The 23,215-nt window shown below is 48.6% G+C and overlaps 1 protein-coding gene across 4 annotated transcripts in view; it reads left to right on the top strand.

Annotated features, from left to right (window-relative positions):
* Positions 1-23,215, top strand: part of Rim (Rab3 interacting molecule) — a 135,248-nt gene that overhangs the window by 68,515 nt on the left and 43,518 nt on the right. For 2 of the 4 annotated variants that reach the window (XM_089564280.1, XM_089564274.1), the window contains exons 2-6: positions 14,245-14,593; positions 15,512-15,625; positions 16,250-16,420; positions 17,061-17,391; positions 22,343-22,416. In XM_089564280.1, coding sequence (XP_089420406.1) covers positions 14,245-14,593; positions 15,512-15,625; positions 16,250-16,420; positions 17,061-17,391; positions 22,343-22,416 — 1,039 coding nt within the window. The remainder of the gene's footprint in view (positions 1-14,244; positions 14,594-15,511; positions 15,626-16,249; positions 16,421-17,060; positions 17,392-22,342; positions 22,417-23,215) is intronic. The other 2 variants (XM_089564267.1, XM_089564261.1) reach the window with 1 other exon arrangement.

Genomic DNA, 23,215 nt, shown 5'->3' with positions numbered 1-23,215 from the left:
TGCCGGCGTTACACGGCAGGGAAGAAGGACCTATAGGATCGCTGTTTTTTTAGAGCTTCAGGTGACCTCAACAAAACGGTGACATTTTAGCCACTTTCTAGCAAGGTGGCCTTAACAAAACGGTGTCATTCTACCCACCACATTCTAGCCACTTCCCAACCAGGTGTCCAAACCGAAACAAGATTGGGAAGATATTATTTTTAAGTTGGTTGCCGGGCTTAGGTAGATCCCATGTGGTGATTAATGATGTCTTGCACATAATTACAAAAAAAGAAAAAAACGCACCGTGATTTTGGTGTTTCTACTCTTTGAACAAGATTAAATTATTAGAATTGCTTTTAACAAAACTAGGCTCACGCGATGTAGTGGCATGGCAGAGGGACGAATAAGTTGAAGGCGGCAAAAAAAAAAAAAAGGTGCCAGGCCCCATTGACAGCACAAAACTTGTGAACAAGCACATGAGACGAACGCACAAAATACGATAGCAGTCCAGGACATCTCCATGTGAAATTAACGAATGGAGTGATGTGAGATTATGTGACTGATACTTCGGCAGGAATTGTTAATCATAATTGGAATTTGTATGTTTCTGTAAATCCTAACTGAAATTTGTGTGTTTTAGTAAGTGCCTAATCAATACTTTGGGCCAAGAGGCATGCCACAGTGAGGACTCCGGGTTTTTTTCGACCATCTTGTGTTGTTTGACTGGGGGGGCCAAATCCGATTAGTAGACGTGGCAGTAACGCATCTTCGCTGATATCTGTATAATTGATTGAGAGATTCGTTGTTCGGTTGAATTATTCATTTTACTGCGTTAGCAGTATGATCCTCTTTCAGCGAAAAAGCAGCTGTGTGTGTGTGTGTGTGTGTGCGTGCGTGTGTGTGTGTGTGTGTGTGTGTGTGTGTGTGTGTGCGTGCGCGCGCGCGCGCGTGTGTGTGTGTGTGTGTGTGTGTGTGTGTGTGTGTGTGTGTGTGTGTGTGTGTGTGTGTTGTGTGCAGGGTTGCCGTTGGGAATTTTTCAAAAAGAGCCAGAACTGAAGCTAAAAGTAGCCAAAAGTAGCCAAAAGTAGCCACGCCACCTGATCTTGGCGCCAAATTTGTAGCCAAGTAAAAAAGAACCATTATTATAAGCAACTTTTATTAATGAACAATAAATAATATCACTTTGAATCAACACAAAAACACAGAGTAAATAAACAGCACGGAATTTCGGGCCTCTTGCTCGGCCTTCAAGTATCAGGTACGTTGCAAATAAAAAAAAGTTCAGTCCGCGTAGTTTATCTAGAGTAGATAGTGTTCTTGCCGGAGTAATTTTGGCACATTCTATTCAACACCTCAGCAGGAACGTTAAACGATGGTGCTGTTTTTTCTTGGAGTCGTAGCCCAAATTTGATTCGCAGAAACGCCATAAGCAAGTCCAGCTTCATTTTGCTACGTTTTTTTTTTGTCAAGTTCACGCAAGAGAACACGCGCTCTGCATCAGAATTAGAAATTGGAAGGGTCAAAATTTTCAGTGCTCCTTGCGCCAAGTGTTGAAAAGGGCATTCGCCGCAAGTGTCTTTGTATGATGCCGCTGCGTGCCAGAAAGTCAAACATGATGCGCGATCAAGTGCACCGCTAATTCTCTGCTGCTGGCATATTTCAGACTCCAGTTCGTTGGAGGAATATATGCGTCGAGGACGCGCGCGCGCATCAAGGCGACCAGGACAGCAATGAGGACAGCAAAGCTTGGAAATAATTGTTCTTTTCTGTTCTTGCTTGCTTGGTATATGCAATTGCAAAAAAAAATGGCTAGTAAATGCGCCAAAATAGAAGTTCAAAGTAGCCAGAAAGTAGCCAAGGAGCCAGCGTGAAATTTTCATCGCCAGAAGGGGTCGAAAAGTAGCCAATTTGGCGCAAAGTAGCCACCAACGGCAACCCTGGTGTGTGTGTGTGTGTGTGTGTGTGTGTGTGTGTGTGTGTGTGTGTGTGTGTGTGTGTGTGTGTGTGTGTGTGTGTGTGTGTGTGTGTGTGTGTGTGTGTGTGTGTGTGTGTGTGTGTGTGTGTGTGTGTGTGTGTGTGTGTGTGTGTGTGTGTGTGTGTGTGTGTGTGTGTGTGTGTGTGTGTGTGTGTGTGTGTGTGTGTGTGTGTGTGTGTGTGTGTGTGTGTGTGTGTGTGTGTGTGTGTGTGTGTGTGTGTGTGTGTGTGTGTGTGTGTGTGTGTGTGTGTGTGTGTGTGTGTGTGTGTGTGTGTGTGTGTGTGTGTGTGTGTGTGTGTGTGTGTGTGTGTGTGTGTGTGTGTGTGTGTGTGTGTGTGTGTGTGTGTGTGTGTGTGTGTGTGTGTGTGTGTGTGTGTGTGTGTGTGTGTGTGTGTGTGTGTGTGTGTGTGTGTGTGTGTGTGTGTGTGTGTGTGTGTGTGTGTGTGTGTGTGTGTGTGTGTGTGTGTGTGTGTGTGTGTGTGTGTGTGTGTGTGTGTGTGTGTGTGTGTGTGTGTGTGTGTGTGTGTGTGTGTGTGTGTGTGTGTGTGTGTGTGTGTGTGTGTGTGTGTGTGTGTGTGTGAAAGAGAGAGAGATAGAGGGAGCACCCTCCAGAAACATCGTCCACCACCACCTGCCTACCTTCATTCTCCACAAGGCCTCCACACACCACCCACCCCCAGTCATTTCCAATCATCAGGGGCCCACACAGCAGATGAACGAAAAGACGATGACGAAATCAAGTTCAAAGACGCAACGTGAGGCGACCATTGTAATAGAAAAATGTAAATCATACTATTAGGTAAAGCAAGTTTCTCGCTCAGCATCGTGTGACCGCCCGTCAATGTTAAGTGCCAATAAATACTGTTGGCTCTAATGCAAGCCGTAGTGGAGGACTCCGGATTAATATAGACTACCTGGTGCAGTTGGCTGGCATCTAAATCTCAATACACGTAGGAATTTCTCATAGTTGCTGGTATCTGTGAAATTTAAATGTTAATTGTTTTCTCCTTTGTTTGTTTGTTTGTTTTTTAATTTTAGTGCCAATCAGTCCAGTCAGTTATGAAGGTGCCGTAGTGTGGGCTGTGGATTAATTTCGATTACCTGATGTTTTACGCGCACCACAACCTCAAAAATTAGGAGGACGCTTAAGCTTCACCTTAAATGGGGACGCGATAGCGCCTTTTCCTTCTTTTTTTCTTTTTCTCTCACTTTCGCGTTCACTTAGTGCCCCGCTAACACGCTTGAACCAACGACTCTCTGTAGTATAAAGCCTTTTCTGTAATGTTCGTTGCAGTATGTCCCAAAAGTGTATTGCATCTTTGTATGCAATCGATGACTAATTTCTGGAGCATCACAAAGACGCCAGTAACCATGTTTTAAGTGGCAATGTCTCGCTATGCAGCTTACAGAAAAATGCACACGGCGAGAGGGGCATTTTACGTAATCTTTTTAATACGTCATGTCCCGTTAAACCAAAATACATAGAACGGTACATGGGTGGAGGGAAGAGCATACAAATTAATCATTGTACAACCGTTTCGACGACAATGAAAACAGCAACTCAGGGTGGAAACAAATAAGAAGGAAACGAACAGCCAAGTACACCTCATGCATGAAGCCCCACAAACACACGCGACCAGGAACATTTAAAGACACAACGACACTCTGTAAAGCATGAACTCAATTTACTTGCAAGAATATACGCACTATTGGGTGTGTAGTGTAACGGAAGAGCATGAAACGCGAAACTATCTGCCGGACATAAAGGTAGACTAAACCAAGGCCACCAGCACTTACAGGCCGGAAAATGTTATCATGCTCCATAGATTCAAAAGGCGAATCCCACATAAAAGTGGCGAAAACCCTATGAACACGCTGGATATAGTCTTGTGCAATTAATAATTTGGAGTACGTAATAAAATTTTGTGGCGAGAAACAGTTACATGCGGTCGCCCTGCGAAAAATCGAGAGACAATGGGGGACAAAAGTTTGAGCATAGCGCTGAACAGTTGCACACGGTCTTTCCAGTTACGTGCACTACGCTAATAGGCACTCAAAGGGCCGCCAAGGTACTTGGGTGGCCTACGTGTCCGTTGCATACGAGCGTATTCAGCAGGTGTCGATCCCCACATTCCAAACCAGAGATCGCAACTCTTAGAATGATTAATCTGAGCTCCTGACACTGAAGAAAATTCCTCTGTTAAACGAATAACCTATAGATGCTTGGCTTATCAGCGCAGGAAAACGCGAGGTCATCTACATAAGCTAATACTTTCAGTTCGTGACCCATAATACGGAAGCCACTGGTGGCTCTACTGTTTATAACACTTATGCAAAGTGGCTGCAAGTATAGTGCGAACAGGAGCGGGGACAGTGGGCAACCTTGTTTCTGAAAGGACTGAACTCTCTGTGGCATATGCGTTGCGTACCCGCCTGGCACGCAGAGTTCCTCAGTTTTAACCACAATGCCGGCGAATTTCTTTTCTTAATTTGAAAGTTTGGGAATATTTCTGTCAGTTTTCTGAGGCCTTCCTGTCAATCCTAGGTCACGGCGACGGCTTTTCGACCAAACGAGCTGTTTACCCTGTCGCGTAATGCACATGGGTGCAGCATATTCGTGCTGAAAAGTGTAAATTTTATCGGAAAGGTGCGTTGTTGCGACCACTGGGTAGCAGGATCTCGAATTACCCTAGACTTGAAAAAGGAACGGAAGAAACTAGTGATGCGAAAGCCCATCAACGAGTTAGCGGTAAAGAGGAAAAGGTAGGAATTCATAATCTCGCTGTAGAACAGATATTCCACTTTAACTGAGGACAACGACCTTAATATGCAAGCAATGAACGGTAATATGACAGCTATCATTTAAGGAGTGCGCAGTAGAAGTAGGCGGCAGGATGGGTAGACAAAATATTGGCAATCTACTTCAAGAGACGAAAGATCTGATTAAGAAACGCCGAAGTGGCCTAAGCAGGAAATCATTTAACTCCTCAGACAAATAGAGCTGGCAGAGCTGCCAAAGCTAATCTATAAGCACAAGGTAACAGACGTAAGTAAGTTTGATATGGAAAGAATCGAACATGTTTTAAATAATGGAGGTAGCCCAAAAGCGCCGTAGAGAAAATTAGACGTAGGCGAAAATCAGGTGTATGCGTTAAAATACAAAGAGGGCAATGTCATTAGCAATATGAATGTGAACAAAGGCAGATTAATCCTAGTCGAAATCAAGAAGAAATGGACTTGGGCAGGGCATGTAATGCGAAGGCAGGATAACCGATGGTCCTTAAGGGCAACGACCTGGATTGCAAGAAAAGGCAAGCGCAGCAATTTAGGTTGGCGGATGACATCAAGAAGTCTGTAGGGATAGGATGGCCGCAGCTGGCAATGGATCAGGGTTAATTGAAGAGATATAGGAGAGGCCTTTGCCCTGCAGTGGGCGTAGTCAGGCTGATGATGCGATTAATTGATTGATTGATTGATTGATTGATTGATTGATTGATTGATTGATTGATTGATTGATTGATTGATTGATTGATTGATTGATTGATTGATTGATTGATGTTAAGTGCCAATAGACACCGTCGACTCTGAGGCATGTGGTAGCGGAACGCTTGGGATCAATTTAGAGCACCTCGTGCTGCTTGACGGCTACCAAATCTCAGTGCACGAGCGTTTGTCCACTTCGCCATCAGAAGGCGGACTAACACCCTCCGCGTACTTTATTTCACTAAACACTTCATGCTCCGTTGAGCGAAGTATGCATAGGTTGCTGCCAAGCCAGCTGGAGGAATATGCAAGAGCAACCTGACAATGACCTCGACATATATTAACTCACTTCCTTCTACTCGCACATATTCATTCCTCCGAGAACCCTATTTCTGTTCTTACCTAGAGCTCTAAGCCATCGCAGAAGCTACCCCAGCCGACTGCAAACTCCCCTCTTCTGGGAACACGTCAATCAGCGTAACTTAGTCGCAAAATGCACTGGGACTCCTCTAACAGAATAACGGCTACCCGTACTCGACTACCTTCTTCGAAGACTTCCTCTGCAAGCACTCGAACCGCCCTTTCCGGCTGATATGGTCACGCGTACGGAAAGATAACGCATAACGCTCTTAGCCGAATGAACTCTTCTCTGGGTACCTCCACGCACCCTTTAAACGCACAAGAACGCCGTGCTCACAAAGAACAACAACGCCTTTCAAGACAAGACTACCACAGCCTTCAGCTTCCATCTCCAGGGCCAGTCACCCGGGGAGCCCAACGTAAATACTTCCAAATGGGAACCGAAGAAAAGAAGCTACTCAAAACGTAGCAACAACACCGGAGACAATAGCACCCTCTCACTGAGATCTCTCTCTCAGGAAAGATAGGCGGAAACAGGACGGAACAACGACCAACAGGGCTGAAAGAGTGACAGACCACAGCCGATCCCAAGCGATGGGGCAACCGCTACAGTGCGTTCATGAATAGGGATTACAACCACACTTACACAGACGATTTACTCAGTCAGGACCCACTTTTTCAGTTTTAAACAGGTCGCGAAAAAAAAAAAAAGACGCGGCGAACTCTAAAACAAAGGATGCAAATGACAGTCATGTTTTTGATCATGCAAGGTGGAAGACGCACATGAAAATGGAGAGAATTTTACCATTTTACCATGTATTACACATGGACAATACGGTGGAACCCACTTGAGAAATATCGAGTCTGCTCCGGTGAATGAGAAGTACAACTGGGAGGGATAGAATCGAGGAAATGCTGAAAGATGTGGCGGTGGAATAGATGCTTTAAGCAAAACAGACACCCAGTGATAAAAAGTGTACATGGATTACGTAGAATACTTGTGGCTCACAGGGTAAACATAGCTGATGCCATGGTTGTCCTATAGGACTGATACACATGTCGAATGGTAGAGGTGCAGATAAAAAAAAAAAAGAAAACTCTTTGGATATCTCAAACCGTACATACAAGCGCTATACCTCCGTTTCCTGCTAGTAGAAGTCTGCAGTGCTCACACTGATATGCTGGACAAAACGACAGGCCAAACAAGAAAGACGTTGCCCGAGTGCAGTGACGCAGTTTAAACAGTGCGGGTAAACACAAGTGCAAAATTCCAGGGGAAAACAATATGGGTGGCAGAAACAGGCCACCATCCATTGATTGTTGCATGTTTTCCACTGAAGTTTCTGATAAACTTAACTATATGGAGATTGATGAGAAGGGAACAAGAAGCCCGGGTAGTGACCACAACCGCTTCACTCTGACCTTTGGGGACACCCATCGAAGAAGAGAAAGTGGTAAAAAGCAACAAAAACAGCCCAAATCGCATGACAAGCAGATTGAGAAGGTAGTAAAGCTACTAACGGATGATGCTGAGAAGGCAGAAATTGAAGGCTATGAGGCCTTTGTACGTTGGGTGCAAAAATGGACGCAGCAATTGATGCACGGTGCAGCAGCAACAGCAGACATTGAATATAATAGGGGTGGTGGAATAAGGAAGCGGCGCAGGCAATAAACGCAAAAAACTCTACCGGGAACATCGCCATGCACTGAGACCTCTAGAGTCTCTTAGACCTCTGTTCAGAAGAAGGGACCCAACTTTGCCTTACGTTCAACCTTAGAAAGTCAGCACTCTTCAAGGGACCCGACCCCTGCCTCATGGTTACAGAACCCGAGCGGCTCCAAGGAAGCCCAGTGGAAGGAACAACCTCACACACGTATTTCGGCAACATGGTCACTATCGCCAGGCACATCGAAGCGATCGTGAAATTAAGCTAAAACCAGAGGCTATTTAATGAGGAGTATACCTCACGAAGAGATCCCACTGCGGCTTTAGTCGCTTCGAGGTGTTTCGCGCACTTTGGAAGACGGTCAACGTACCCATGGCTTTACCTTTGGAAACGCAATGCTGTGCCTCTCATCAGCGACACGGAGAGCTCTTAAAATCCGCCAGTGAGAGGCTGGCCTTGTTGCACTAGATGTACAGAGGTATGTGACGAGGGTGACGTTGATAGAGGGTGATACACGGTGACGTGCGATGGTCCACCTTCCAGGCTCGTGAGGCCAAAGCTAAGCTGCCCTTCGAACGCAGACTCAGTGGCCTATACCAGGCGGGAGCTGGGCCCGTGGACAAATAGGAGTATTTACGCCGCTGCATACGTACCAGCTGGGTAGTTCGGTCCAAACGACTTGAGAAGCTGTACGAGCTCTCCAGGGTTACGCTGACAGCGGTCTTAGAGCCAAACTGGCGACAGGAGACATGCGATCAAGTAAAGACGATCGAAACGACGAAGTAGAAGCAGGAAGCGGCCAGCAAATCATCCTTGTGTCTCTTGAGAAAGGGAGAGCCGGTGTGCTCAGAACGAAGTAGTTCCGCACCAAGTTTTTTCCAGGTCTCGATGCGAGGTGCCCCTATGTCACGCTAGTGAAGCAACTATTCAGTACGTCGCGTTGCATTGCCCGCATCTCCAGCCCCTGCATCCGGCCATGAATACAACAGTGGCGCCACACGATGCGTTGCGACGTGCCTTGAGCACTGGTGATACAGCCGCCTCGGAGAAGCATCATCATCATCAGCCTGACTACGCCCACTGCAGGGCAAAGGCCTCTCCCATGTCCCAGCCATTATAACGAGCAGACCCATGACAACAAGGCGCTGTGCTATAATGTCACAGTATAACGAGAAGACCCATGGCAACAAGTCGCTGTGCTATAATGTCTACTTTTAACTTTTTTTTTCTGCGGCATAATGCCATCACCCACTACGAAGGGTCTAGGTCTCATCACTATCGCCATATACACACACACTCGTCACCTCATCTCGCCGTGTACTGTGCGATGTCAGTGCACGGTAGACAACCCCAGGTGGTCGAAATTTCTGAAGCCCTTCACTGCGGCGTCCCTCATAGCCTGAGTCGCTTTGGGACGTTAAACCCCCACCCCGCCGCCGTGGCTCAGTGGTTATGGCACTCGGCTGCTGACCTAAAAAACGCGGGCTCGATCCCGGCCGCGGCGGCCGAATTTCGATGGAGGCGAAATTCTAGAGTCCCGTGTACTGTGCGATGTCAGTGCACGTTAAAGAACCCCAGGTGGTCGAAATTTCCCGATCCCTTCACTACGGCGTCCCCCATAGCCCGAGTCGCTTTGGGACGTTAAACCCCAATAAACCAATACAGCAACCAAACCAACGTTAAACCCCCAATAACGAAACTAAACTCATTTCGCACACCTCCGCGCTCAAGCTCGCTAGTGCTCCAGATGTGCCCATTGTGGCGACTGTTTCAACAACCCACAGTTTTAGTAACTGCCCCCAAGCCTCAAGACACACCCCTCCACATTTCTCTCATCTTCCCAAACCTCCTTCATGCATCCTGGAAGGAGAGGCTGACGTCTCGCCCGCTCAATAGGACGGAACAGTTGTTCTGCTCAAGGGTTGTCCATGTTAAACGTGTAGTAGAAGCTGAAGTACTTGACGCGTTGTTTACCCTACCGACCTCTTAATCTTTTATGAACGGTATACCCTTGACGCAGGGCTTTAATATCTTCAGCAAAGGTCTCTCTCTCTCTTGCTGGGCACTAGAACAAATATAAATGTTTTAACTTACAATACAGCGAAAACAACAGTGCAGCAACGAAAGCAACAACGAAACAATTATGCGATAGCTCCAAAAGGAACGTTGAGTACGAATCTAAGTTAGGCTCAATAAATAGATAAATAGAAAACGAGATGCAGATGTCGTCGTCGCCGACCTTTTTCGCAGGTGAAATGCGGTGCGTCGACAGAGATTTTTTTTTTTTTTTTGCCCGGATGCCAGAGGCTAGGCTACAGCGCAATTCACCTCAAGACGTTGATCACGGACTCCTTTTCGATGTAGACAACTTTGAATCGCATGAAGAGAAAATTTTTAAGTGCAGTTTTCTCAACAACAGCTGCGTCGTTTGCTACCTGACAAAGGTCAGCATAACCAGAAAAAGCCATAGAGCCGATTTTTAGTAAGAACTAAAATTGGACGAAGCAGTCCTCAGTTTAAGCGTTTTACACATATGCACTTCGTGGCTACTTAATAAACTGCAGGAAGGAATTACAAATCCTCGCCTGCACACGCACACACTTCAGGTCCACGCTTTATTAGTTCGACGGCGGAACCAGCAACCCAGCTGGCGCATGTCTTGAGAATACAACAGAAGGGTATTGTTGCTATAATCCACCACTCACAGAATATTGCGTAGCCTTCCTTTGTTAATTTTTCTTTCGACACGTTGTTCTTTACCGCTAGTCGACTCGCGGAAGTTGTCCCTCAGCAACGAGAAGTGGCGGCGGCATTTTGACGAGTGCCGCCATTTTGTTTTTACACTTCCTTTGTTTATTTTTTTTCTTTCACAAAGGGCACTTTATATAAAAAGCGGTCTTTTCAAGGCGCCGGCCTTGAGGCGAATGAAAAAAAGCAAAAAAATTTGAAACGCCTCCACCGCTCCTCCGCATCGTTCCTCTTGCGGCCCAAGCGCTGTATGAGAGTCCCCCACCGCTCGCAGACCCGGGCTGTCCAAAGTCCACACAGGCCTCGTATGTCCAAACAGGATCAAGGACTGGCATACATATATGCGTCTACGCAGCATCTCGCCGCAGCGTTTTTATACTTGGCTCGTCCGTCTTTCCCCGGGCAGATGCGAACGCGTATGCGTAGACGAAAGAGGGGGGCCATGCATACTCGTCAGACTCCGCAGCGTACATGCTTCCCTCTGTACGTCCAGCAGCGGTCGGACGGAGAGGGCTTACTGTTCTGTCCGGGAGGCATTTGTTCTCGCGGCGGGTAGTACAGCAGCGTCGCTTGAGTCTCGCGTTTCGAAAGCGTCGAGACGGTCGCGTCTTGCGTTGTGCCGCGACAGTTTGATAGTTGGAGTCTATAAGGAGTGCTGCTGTGTATTCGTTGGACGTTTCCATGATCGTTTTTGTACCTGTTTATTTGTTTCCCTCGCTTACTTCAACGCCATATACACAAGCGCCGGGTTGGGCAGGAGTGCTTGAGAGCGGGCACGCCGTATTCCTGTTCACTTTCGCGAAAAGTACGCGTTTTCTTTTTTAATTCACTTCAAATAACGGTTCCCGTCATTATCGCGCGAACCCGTCGTTCTTTCTTCTTTTCAGCGGTCCCCCTTCCTTATGCCGCATTTTACGCTATACTCCTGCTCGTAAATATCGCCAGCTCGCTCTCCGCATCTTGCAGCTGTTTTCTTGGGGCTCTGAAGATGGGGATTCTTCCCTTAGCCAACAATGCGCCATATATTTCTTTTTTTTTTTTGCGGACGCTTTCTTTTGCGCCTGGGACAACATGCGTGCTCGTGCAAAGCGGCTGTCTCCGCCTTCGGCGACAGCTCAAGGTCAGCGGAGAGCGCAATTAACAAAAGTACATTGTGGGCTCGGACTCGCGGAAGAGTGCGGAGGATGGGGAGAGGAGTTCCAATTCGCGTGGCATAGTGGTACGTGGGCGTAAGATGCGGCGTGTAGAGGCACTGTGGGACGCGCGGAAGAAAAGACGCTGGGCGATCGTTACGCTCGTCTCGGCTATTCTTCGTTTTGTCCTCTCTCTGTGTACGTCTACCGAGAGCATCTATACTGCATTGTGCGGAGACCGCCATCCACTAGGGCCGGGTTTGGCGGAAAGTAACGCGTTGGACTCGTCGAGTGGTGCAATGGGGCGGTGGACCCCAGTGACTCCACACTCATTCCGCTTCCTTATGGCGTGGAGGAAGCGATGAAAATGAGAAGACATATGAGCTGGAACAAACAATTGGCGTTGAACTGGAGAGTGTCCTTCTGTAAGGGTAAAGGAAGTGTCTGACGACACTTCTGGGAGGGAGGGGGGTGAAATTTCGCTAGTAGAGTGCATTGCATATTCAAAGAGCAAACCGAGACCGGAACTCTACTGCGTAGCCGGAAGTGGTGCTCCACTTGACCTAGCGATGACGTCACAAACATTATTGCGAAATTGCTTGTGCCCTCGTTCGATGTCTGACGGGGCGCAAAAGCCGGCGTGATAATGCCTTATTCGTTGGTATCAGGTATGCCTTACTGCACATAATACAAATTAACTAGGACAGATGACAGTATTCTCGTAGAAGTCGCCTGCACTATACGCGGTTTTGTACCAGAAATGGCAGCTTTGACGGTGTGAGGAATGATTCACATGCGAATGCACCCGACAAAATATTGTAAATAATAAAAAAAATTGGAGCACGCTTAAGCTTCGCCTTTAAGAGTGGAGCGCCACATCGTGTTGCAGGTGGTGGTGGTGTAAATGAACGCATTTTCCTTTCTTCAATTGTTTCAATTAACTAACTGATCAATTAGACACTCTGAATTTTCTTAATTACCTTCATCAAGCATTGGCTTTTCATTATGAGCATTTTGACACCTTTGAACCTCCCTTTTTTCATTTTTTCTTTTTTATTTCTTTATTTGAACAAATAATTACAATGATCTCATCAACTCACCATTGCCCATTATACACCAATAAGTCATAAATCACAAGAACCACAAATTACCATACTGCCATTTTTTTACGTAGCCCCCGATAATTTCCGACACGCGGTGATGACTTCTACTATGCCAACGGCTTTTCGGCCGAACGAGCTGCATGCGCTGTCGCATAAAATAAAGAGAGCGAGAAAAATGTGTATTTTACTACAACTTTATTGATGTAACCTGTAATTTATAACTTGCTCGTTAGGATATTACTCTAAATAAATGATTTTGGCGTGCTCCCAATAACATTTTGCTTCTTTGATGGATGAAAATTATCGCAAAACAGAAATCGAATAATAGAGAGCGTTGCTGGATTACCGCCATGCCGCACGGCTTTCATTTTGAAATATGGCACCAATTTTATCCCCCGATATTTAAAATATTACTGGAAACAAGGGCGGATTGTGAAGGGCTCTGTTGTGCCGCACTACTGGTATGTTTTCTTGTCCCTTGAACATGTTTTTTCTTCTTGCTATTGGGTTCGTTTTTGCGAGTTTTTGTCTTTCGTCGCGGTGGTTCTTGATTTCACATTACTATTGTGTGTACAATAGCCCTGTTATGCCTCTCAAGGGATGATCCGCTATATATATGAGACGTTCGTTGCGCACGTATTATACTGAACGAACATAAATATTATATATCAATTCTGACTTCCATTTCGATTTCATTTGAGCTCCTGGCGCTTGCATGGAGTCATTTCTCCAATCGAAGGTTTCTTTATTAATTTTCTGGTACCATGTGTTTTTTTTTTTTTTTTGAGAACCTTTCTCTTTTATGCGTGCTGATGCAAATACTGCTCGGGAGCGGGTGCAGCAAGCCCGTCAAGCTATCTACGGATATCTCTTTCTAGGAGATACCTCAATCTGTAAATGCGCCAAGTGAAGGAACAAATTGATTTGCTTTGATTTATAGAAAGTCACCTAAAGGGCTTTTAGGTGAATCGCCAGAGGTTCCATATTCCCAATCTATTGTTTTGATTTAATATTTTTGATTTAGACAACCCTGCAGACCTTTTTTTTTTTTAGGCCCAAGCAGAACTTAATTCGCAGGAATGGGGGATCAGCGCAGTTGTTCAATATAAAATTTCTCGCTCAAAGCGAAGAGTTCCAATACCCTTTTTAATATACTCCACTCGTGAAGAAATGGCCTGAGTATACCCTGTCGAGAGCGAACAAAACATTCGCGAACTGAAGCGATGGCCGAGCACTTGCGCGTAGAAGGAGACCGCGGAGGAGTCCTGAGGAGTTCTCGCGGGTAGTCCCGGAGTATTCGGAGATATTGAATTGTTACAGAGGAATGAGGGCAAAGTATCCTCCCCCCCCCCCCCCCCCCCCCCCCCCCCCAAAAAAAAAAAAAACCTTTTAAATCAACAAGAAGCAGTATACTGGCGGCAACTGCAAACGGGAACCTTTGCTAACTTGCATATACTAAGCAAAATGTACCCAGATGAATACAGGGACATATGCCCATGGTGTGGGGCCAAACCCACCCTATATCATATCACGTGGGAATGCAAAAGAAACGTGGCTTTCCATAGTATACAAAGTCCGAGTGCGGAACTGTGGGAGAGTTTGCTCTCCAGCGGCAACCCGGTTCTCCAGGGAGAACTGGTCATCCATGCCCAGCGAGCAGCCAAGCTCAGCGGTGCCCTGGAATAGGGGCGCCGACCTCTGTCGACCGTGATAACTTGTAAAATAGAGCAAATAAAGTTTATTCTATCCTATCCTATCGGGTGCTGACCGAGGATGTTGATGTCGCTCCGCAGGAAGAAGCAGGACGAGGTGCAGCTGCTCGAGACGGCCATCGGGCAGCGCAGCGCCGAACAGCGCAAGCTGGGCGCCGAGCTCGAAGCCACGTGCCAGATCTGCCTCAAGACCAAGTTCGCCGACGGCATCGGCCACATCTGCAACTACTGCAGCATCCGCTGCTGCGCGCGCTGCGGCGGCAAGGTGACGCTGCGCTCCTCCAAGGTCATCTGGGTGTGCATCCTGTGCCGCAAGAAGCAGGAGCTGCTCATCAAGACCGGACAGTGGATACACGGCGGCTCGCAGCTCGTGCCCCCGCCGGGCGTCGCCGCCAGGGGCCGTCTGGAGCGAGCCCACTCGGCCGAAAAGGTACGCACGTCTTCTCGGGCGCGGTTGAAAAGATATATACTGGGCTCGCCAAGCTATTGATTTGTTTATTTATTTATTTGTTTCGGCTGCTGACCCGAAAGACGCGGGTTCGATCCCGGCCGCGGCGGTTGAATTTCTTTGGAGGAGAAATTCTAGAGGCCCGTGTACTGTGCGATGTCAGCGCACGTTAAAGAACCCCAGGTGGTCGAAATTTCCGGAGACCTCCACTACGGCGTCTCTCATAGCCTGAGTCGCTTTGGGACGTTAAACCCCATAAACCAACCAACCTATTTATTTGTTTTGAGGTGGCCGCCAACAGCCAAAGGGCTAGGGCAGTGATGCATGCGGCGGTTATTTGAGATGAGAACAAATGAACAGATGAAAAGAAGGGGATAATTATAAATGGCTGGGTAGGAGTCAGCAAGTGTTGAGAGCTAATGACCTGCGTAGATCTCGCTTGAAAGTGGCGAAGTCACGATGAAACATATCAAGGTCACATGCCATCACAGAGTTGTATAGGCACATGATTCACTATGCAAAAACACCGAAGTTTGGGCCAGTTGGTATTGATCCATCTTGAAAACGTAGCAGCACGAAAAAACGAGGACAAAATAGACACAGGCAGCATATGTCCTGTCGTACCTGTGTCTATTTTGTCCTCGTTTTTTCGTGCTGCTACGTTTTCAAGATGCACATGATTCGCTCAGTGCGAGAGGTGTGGGGACATTTTTCTCCAGCAGGTTTAAATCATTACAAGCTCTCGGGGAGCTCGTGGGAGAAATAGGCGTCGTCATCATGCTTAACAACTTCTGCGAAGGAAAACGCAGCAAGGGAAATTGCCGCCTATTCCTTAGCATTAATGCGAGACCGTTGTTCCAGAGATAATCACCCGGCTTGCACCTCTCACTCTGCCCACAGGACAACTACACTGGCCACCCGACGCCCATGCCTATGGGCCTGGTGCGGGGAGGAAGCCTACAGCGGTTAGGAAACCTCGGAGGCCGGGAGCTGCGGCGGCAGTACTCTTCGCAGGTGAGTATCACTTCTTACGGACGCGCGTTGATGGCAGTGTTTCCCTGATCGGGATTTCTAGGTGATTTACGCGGAATAGGTTGCCTGCACTGAGTTTCCTCGCGCACGTTACCTGAAGAACGCTTTCTGTGGTCGTTCTCGAGGAGCAAACTCAGTCCAAGACGGCTCCATTATGAAACAAAGCACCATGAAAAGCACGCTGACTAAAATGACCGTTTATTTTCGTGAGCTATGCGTGTTTCGGTGATCAGTTTGTCGTCAACCGCGTAATCCCTCTAGTGCGAGGAAATATGCCGCAGAGAAGTTACTTCGGTTGCCTGTCTCTGCCAATAGATGTACTATCAGCAACGAATGAAAAGCGAACAAGAACACTGTGGTTGCAACACAAAAACACCAACATATTAGCTCCTGGAGAGCAAGTACAAGCGAGGTTGATGAACACTTCTAAAGGACAATCTTCGCGCCTTCGAAGTTAAAATAACTTGACCTAGTATTGAGTTCCCCCTAGCTAAGAGCTTCTTATTTTTTTGTCTCTGGCTCAGTTGTCTTGTTCGCATTTCATTTCTTGCTGATCGTACCTGTCACGGGTCGCTGTATATACGTGTGCCGCCTGTGTGTGCGCAGGAACCGTGTCCCGGCGGCGACAGGCGCCTGTCTGGCTGTGACCCGCACATGCGCTCGTCGCGGGAGCCCTCGCCCGAGCGCCGCTGGCCGCCCCGGCTCCAGCCGCAGCCGGGGCAGCCCTTCACCCCGCACCACATGCAGCAGCAGCAGCTGCAGGGACCCTCCATGCAGGCAAGTCCCTTCTGCACCTTGAACACCTCGGCCGTTGACGTGGGAACGACGTCGCCCGAGAGACGTCGGCTTATGCTCGGCGCTTCTGCTTTGGCGACCTTTATTCTTTGTCGGTATATTCTTTCCCACTACTGTCGTCTGCCGTAGGGACCTGTTTGAACGTTGAGCGGCGTCTGACTGTGTGCTTATGCTAGATGGTGTGCCCTCTTATCGGCCATATATGGTTACTTTCATGGCACCTACTGGGGCCAGCAAGAGACCGCTGTGACGCCACGAGTTCTCCATGTCATCATCATCAGCCTGACTACGCCCACTGCAGGGCAAAGGCCTCTCCCATGTCTCTCCATTGAAACCTGTCCTTCGCCAGTTGTGGCCACCGTATCCCCGCAAATTTCTTAATCTCATTCGCTCACCTAACTTTCGGCCGCCCCCTGCTACGGTTGCCTTCTCTTGGAATCCAATCCGTTACCCTTAGGGAACAGGGGTTATCTTGCCTTCGCATTACATGCCCTGCCCAAGCCCACTTCTTCCTCTTGATTTCAAATAGGATGCCATTAACCCATGTCAGAGGGCTATAATGTCAGAAGACCGAGCCCAACGTGCAGGTCACTCATCCCATGCGATCTTTCCCGTGTTCCAGGGTGCCCTGTTGCAGCAGCAATCTCCGGCCCTGCAGACTCCGCAGGTGGGCCACCCGCTCCACGCGGGCGGTTCATCTGCCGTCGGCCTTCAGCAGCAGCAGCAGCAGCCGCAGCAGCAGGCACAGCAGCGGCGCAAGGTGGACTCCGTGGTGCGCAACGACTCGCTGAGCTCGGACCAGTCTGAGTGCGTGCGGCCGCCTCCGCCCAAGCCGCACCGGCACAAGCGCGGACGCAAGATGCGCCAGCGCTCGCTCAGCTCCTCGGACGACGAGGCCCGCTCCACGCCGGACTGCTCCAGCTGCGAGGAGAGCGAGAGCGTCAGCGAAAAAGGTCACACAACCCTCTCTATCTCTCAACGCCTCCTCTCTGGACTGTTGCAAACCGGTTCCACTCACTCCAAAGAGCAATATGGCGACGCTCAGAGAGTCCTTATCGCAACGGTCTAAGCCACCGCGCCCTGGCGTTTTCGCGTTTTCGCGTTTGTACCGAGCCATCGCGTTTTCAGGGGAACAGAGCGTGTTATTCACAATCGAACTCAAGTCCACTTGGTACAGAGGGGAACCTACGAATTCCAAGAAAGACAAGAAGATAACGTCGCAAAAGCACCTCTCTACTGCCTGGGCTTATATTTCGCTTCTCTTATCTGTGTAGTCCAAGACGGTGATCTCCATGTGGAGTCAGACTCGAGGGAGTCTTTACAAAATGCGGTGCGAAAGTTCGTGGGCAACGGCTGGTAGGCGGTTACGAAGTTTTTACCCGGTATTCTAAAAAGGGAAAGTGTGTCTTACCTACAAGGTTGCGTTGAGGCATTAGCCTGAGCTCTTAAAAATGTCTCTATGTTCAAAGAGCGCAGAGCTACCCCACGCGGTCTAGCCGATCAGATAAAATATTTGTAACTTCGTACAGTCAGGAACAAAAGTCTCCGGACCACGTGTTTCTCAAACGAAGCTTATAGCTCTACTATCAGACAGCGGCTGGAGACCGGACTTGTGGAGATCACCTCCACAAGTGTGGTCTCCAGCTGCCGAATAATAGCAGAGCTATCGGCTTCGTTAGAGAAACACGTGGTCCGGAGACTTTTGTCCCTGACTGTACGTTCCACGGATGCTGGCAGATGTACTCTGTGATGCTGAAACCTAAATCCTTTACAACGCACCCATTAATATTGTCTACAAGGTTCATGAGCAATGCCTAAGCGCTCTCGGCAAGTGGTTGTACTTGTATCCGATATGACTCCATCTTTCTGTAGCACTAAAGTGGCAATATTTCATCATGAGCATGCGCTGTTCTTAGTGTCGTACCGCTGTTCTCATGGTACACTGACGGTCTTTTCAAAATTGCACTGTGGCGCGTTTTGTGCTGACACTAGCCTTCTCAAACTGAAATGCCTGAAGCGCAGAGAGAAATGCCTGAAATACCCTCTCTGGTCATGTTTTCTGAGCACAACACGTACACGTTGTACAAATTGTCATCTTGATTATTTTGTCCAAATTCAGGTGTTCCAAAGCAGAAAGATTAAAAACAATGACAATCTTTTCTCTAAATAACAAGCACTGGATGCGAAAATATCAGTGAGAATGCTGGCAACCATTGTGGTAAAGTTTTTCGAAAGATGGAAAAGGAATTCATTGCGAAGTTGGGTTGCTACAAAATACCCTGACTGCTTCTGTGTCAGCCTCCGTGCGTTATAGTTTACGCTGGTGCGCCGTGTTGCGTTATAACAGGCAAGGAATAATTGCTCACGCTGCCAGCAATGTTTATGCAGCTGCCTCCTGTCAAAAAGTGAGCTCCGCTGGATAAGACAAACGTTCGCATCATTAGCAGCATTTACCGCATTTCGTGACAAACGGCCTTTCTATAGGGCTTTGTTATCACTCCGGGCTGTGTGCGTGCTTATCGAGCCAGCGCTCTTTCTACGCGCCATGCCCAAGGTTTCGTTCCGTTTTGTATCACGTCTTTCGCATTTCTTATTTTTGTGCCTCGCCACCCTTTCGAGCCTTGAAAACAAAGTACAACAACAAAAAAGAAACTGGCCACTATCGCGAACGCTGTTTTCTCCTCACTCGCTCTCGGAATCCGGCCTCCCTCCTCTTTCATTCGTTTTCTTTCGCTCCCTCTGCTTTGCTTCCTCGCCCATTGAACTGTAGAGGGAGTTGCTTCCTTCTTCGCCTTCTCTTTTTCCTTCCCTTTCCTCTTTTTAGGCTCGTCATTCGTTCCCCCTTTAACCGGGTGCACCTCTGCTCATCGTCTTCCACCCCCGAACATGCATCCTCCTTTTAGTGTTTCCATCTTTTTTTTCTATCTCTCTCTCTTTGTGTTTTATGATTGGGACTCTCGCGTACTTGGCGCTCCCTTGCCAGCTTCATCGTAAGGAATGTTTTTTTTTTCGTTCTCGTTCTATTTCGACTCGTCGCCCTATCGTTACGTTGTCGCGTTTCCTTGACTTGTATTCTTCCTTTTCTTGCTTTCTATTTCTCTCGCTCTTTTACCGCCACTTTCTGCTTTGCCTTTTTTTGTCGAGGTGTTTTGACGCCCATAGCGTGTGTAGCCGATTTAACTCTCGCCCTCTTTTTTCTCTCTCTTTCTCTCTCTAGTCACCATGTTCGTTTTTTTTTCTGCTTTTATTTTCGGCTTTTTTAGTGCGCCGGTATATTCGCGCAATTCTTCGGCACTCTTCTCCCTCTTAGGCTCCGGCAGGAACAACTACCTCTCTCCCATCCTCCTCCCCTTCCTTCAGTTCTTTTTCTTCCCGCCACCTTCCCTTTCGCCCACTTTAATATTAGCAGCGCACCGCTGCTGACTGCGATCAATAGCACCAAGAAGAGAGGACGCAGGAAGGCGCGCTCGCACCGCCGCCGCCCGGCTCGATGGGGAAGCGGCGGCGGGATGCAGAGAGGGACGCGAGGGAGTAAGCGGGAATCGGGGAGGAGGTGGAGAGAACAAGGAACGGGGATGCGACGGAGCTGCTCCGGGACTCGGTGCAGCAGGCGCGCGCGGGGCTATTTTTAGCTCCCGGGTGCGTCTGGCATCAAGGGCGGCCGCCGCCGCTTGCGCCGTCGTCGAAAACGAGCCTGACCCGCTCTCTCTCTTCCCCTTCTCCCTATCCTCCCGTCGCCGCCCCCTCTGTGCGTTTCCCGTTTCTCCCGCCGTGTTGTACCCTTTGTTTCATCCGTCGCCGCCGCTACCACCACCACCACCACTGCTGCTGCTGCTCCTGCCGCGTGCAGCGTCCTCCATTTTGTGCCCTCCTTCACCTCCTGCTCCCCTTTTCTTCCAGATGGACGGTCGTTGTTCCACTGATTATTTTCCTTTTTTTTGGCGTGTGTTTCGCTTTTGAAAGAAATATATAGAGAGGAGTGCAAACATGTTTTTCAAAATGTGCGCTGCGTTTTTTCGCGCGTAATAATGCGCGCACCATGGGTGCTTGTGTTGTTTCGAGGAGCGTTGAGCAATCCACGCCCTGCTGCCTCTCCCCTTTCTCCTTCCGACCCGAAGCATGTAACTCGGCAGCGCGGCGTGCGTAAACGGTCGTCGTGCGCAGTAGTTTCGAGGGCTGGCTGCGATAAAAAGGAAGCAGCGGTAGAGTTGCGTTTTACCCCGGGCTGGACCGTATAGTATAGAGGGCTTCGTCGTTTGGACAGCGCTCGTAAGATGCGCACGCTGGAGCCAGAGAAGTGAACAGTGGAGAAGCGAGGCTTGGTGGTGGTGGTGGTAGTGGTCAAGAGCCCGGGTAGATAGGTACTGAGTAGATTGGCAAAACGGCCTGGTGGTTGGGTTGCTTGACCATGCCACTATGGCTGTCGTCTTCCTGGGGCCCGTTATTATGTCTGTTTCGCCTCGACGCTTCGCCACCAAGACCAGTTCAACTGCTGACTTTCTGCTTCTTGATGCACCACGTGAAAGTTCTCGAAATACCACAGTGTAAGGTGAAACGCATGCATATTTTCTTTCACTTCTAGTTGGCATGAAAGCTGTCGAATCGCGAGCATATTTCGGTCATACTGACTGTGCATAAGCGTTCAGTGGGTTCCTGCTATCTGGGATTCACTATTCAGAACTCCAGCAATTGTCTGTGTATACCTCTCAGAGTAGAGGATAGTCTTGAAGCAACAAGAAAATGGTCGAACGGAAATGAAGCCCATACTACGAGCACGGTTGCACGTGATCCTGCTCTGGCAAGAGCACAGCCATCGAAACTATGGGCAGGATGTATCGGCTGTTGTAAGCGTGGCTGGAGCTCTCGATCACTAATGGAAGAGCCACTAGCGAAGTCTCCACTGGTTATAGGGAAACCTTTCCCGTGCAATCGATATGACGAAAGGAAGAACGCGGACTCGTACAGCAACAACCCGAGCTCTTGAATTCCGGATAGCGATTTTCAGCTGCACTTTATATTGCTTCCATACTTCTGTTACTGCACAGAACTGTGGTAACCTCTGTCAGTTCCCTTACTACTGAATGCGTTCGACTGGTTTCTAGCACGTTCGCACCCGGTTCTACCAGCGCTAACCGAATGGGTCTTGAGATGGGTTGCACGAACGCTTCCCTTCATAGTGCTAGACATTAGACGACCTCTGAAAAGCACGGACAGGAAGCTGGATCATTGTTGTGCCTCGAGGACAACCGTACGTTTATGTCACAGCGAGATAAGGCGAGAAGTCGCCGGCCACGCGAATCAGTTGCAATTTCATTTGTTCTTCCATTCAACGAGTGCTCTGTGTTCATTTCGGGACACATTATCAGAACAGTATTAGTTCGCCCAATAAGATGACGCTCAAGAGGTATCGCAACAATGCTTCTTTAACCCTTCCTTTATTCAACCCCAACTGTTATGCGTTATTATATCTGTTAAATTAGCGACATGCACGCGTCGTCCTCAAAGGAAAAGAATACAAGCGGTCTGGCGAGATAGATATATACGCGAGATGAAATCACCAAAAGAGCCCAGTAGTTACCCACGCTTAACACTGGCGGTAGCGGCATCACGCCGTAATGCGGTCTTGGCAACGAGCTGGGCTAGCGAGGTCATTTTTTTGCTATTTATTTTGCCTCGCTCCTCTTGCCGTTCTAACACACGCTGCAGTATAGGCTGCCTCCCCCTTGCAGTTCCTGCCTACTTGCGGGCAGCTGCGTAGCTCGGGCAGCTGCGTAGCTGCAGGGAAGAGGGGTGCTGTGGCGGCACGGCGAAGCCAAAGCACAGCGTGCAGCAACTCAGCGCTGACCGCGAACTTCTCGTTGTTTTCTCTCGCTCTCTCTCTCTCTCTCCCACACGCTCACACAGGCGAGGCCGACGTATTCAATCGCACGTGGAAGCAGCAGGAAATACTCGATGCCAAAATGAAAAAATTCCTTTCGGTGAGCCATTTCTTCCCGGCCCGGACCCAACCTCTCTACGGAGCAGGCCCAGGCCTACACTCTCCCAATCTTCCCATCCTTTTTATTTTTTTTTCCCTTTCTTTGACTCATTCGCTCGCCAGCCAGTCGTCCTCATCGTCGTCTTTCGCTTTGTGCCCCTATACGTCTCCACTCTTTGCCGTTGTATATACTGAGCGCTGCGTGGCTCACACACTTAGCGCCTGCGATGTCTTCGCTCGTGGCCTTTTCTTTCTGTTCTTCCTCTCTCTCTCTTTCTCTCTCTGTCGTTTCTTTCGTGTACCCTCGGCTCCTTTCCTTCTCGTCGTGTGTGTGTGTGTGTGTGCTTCCTCTTCTATCCCGTCCCTCTCCTAAAGCCGTCACGTCCACACTGCCCCCGTGGGCGTCACTTTCTAGTGTTCCTCACTCACTCATTTATTTATTTACTCCGCCCCTGGTCACACGTGAAGCGATGTACAGCTCGTCGTATGTTGCGGTTGCCACGTTTTCCCCTCCCCCTCTTTCTTCTTATTCGTCTGTCTCTCTCTTTCACCCAGTGTGTTTGCGTCTATCTTTGGCGATGCCTTTGTGCGTGCGTGCCCTATCTGATCGGTGTCTGCGTGCGCCATGCAATGCACGTTTCCATTGCTGTGTACTCTGCCCCCGCTCACCCGGATCCTGCGTCTTCCGCTGTACTTTTTTGTTTATTTCTTTTTCCTTTCTTGTTGCTCTGAGAGGCGATGCGGGATAGCCGTTAGGTTGGTAATGAACTTTCGCCGTTAGGGAGGTCGGCGCGGTCAGC

This window comes from Amblyomma mixtum, chromosome 1 (assembly GCF_055824585.1).
Source record: "Amblyomma mixtum isolate Tamu chromosome 1, ASM5582458v1, whole genome shotgun sequence".
NCBI classification, from domain to species: domain Eukaryota; kingdom Metazoa; phylum Arthropoda; class Arachnida; order Ixodida; family Ixodidae; genus Amblyomma; species Amblyomma mixtum.
The sequence above is the reverse complement of the archived record's forward strand: the minus strand, read 5'-3'. Positions and strand labels throughout refer to the sequence as shown.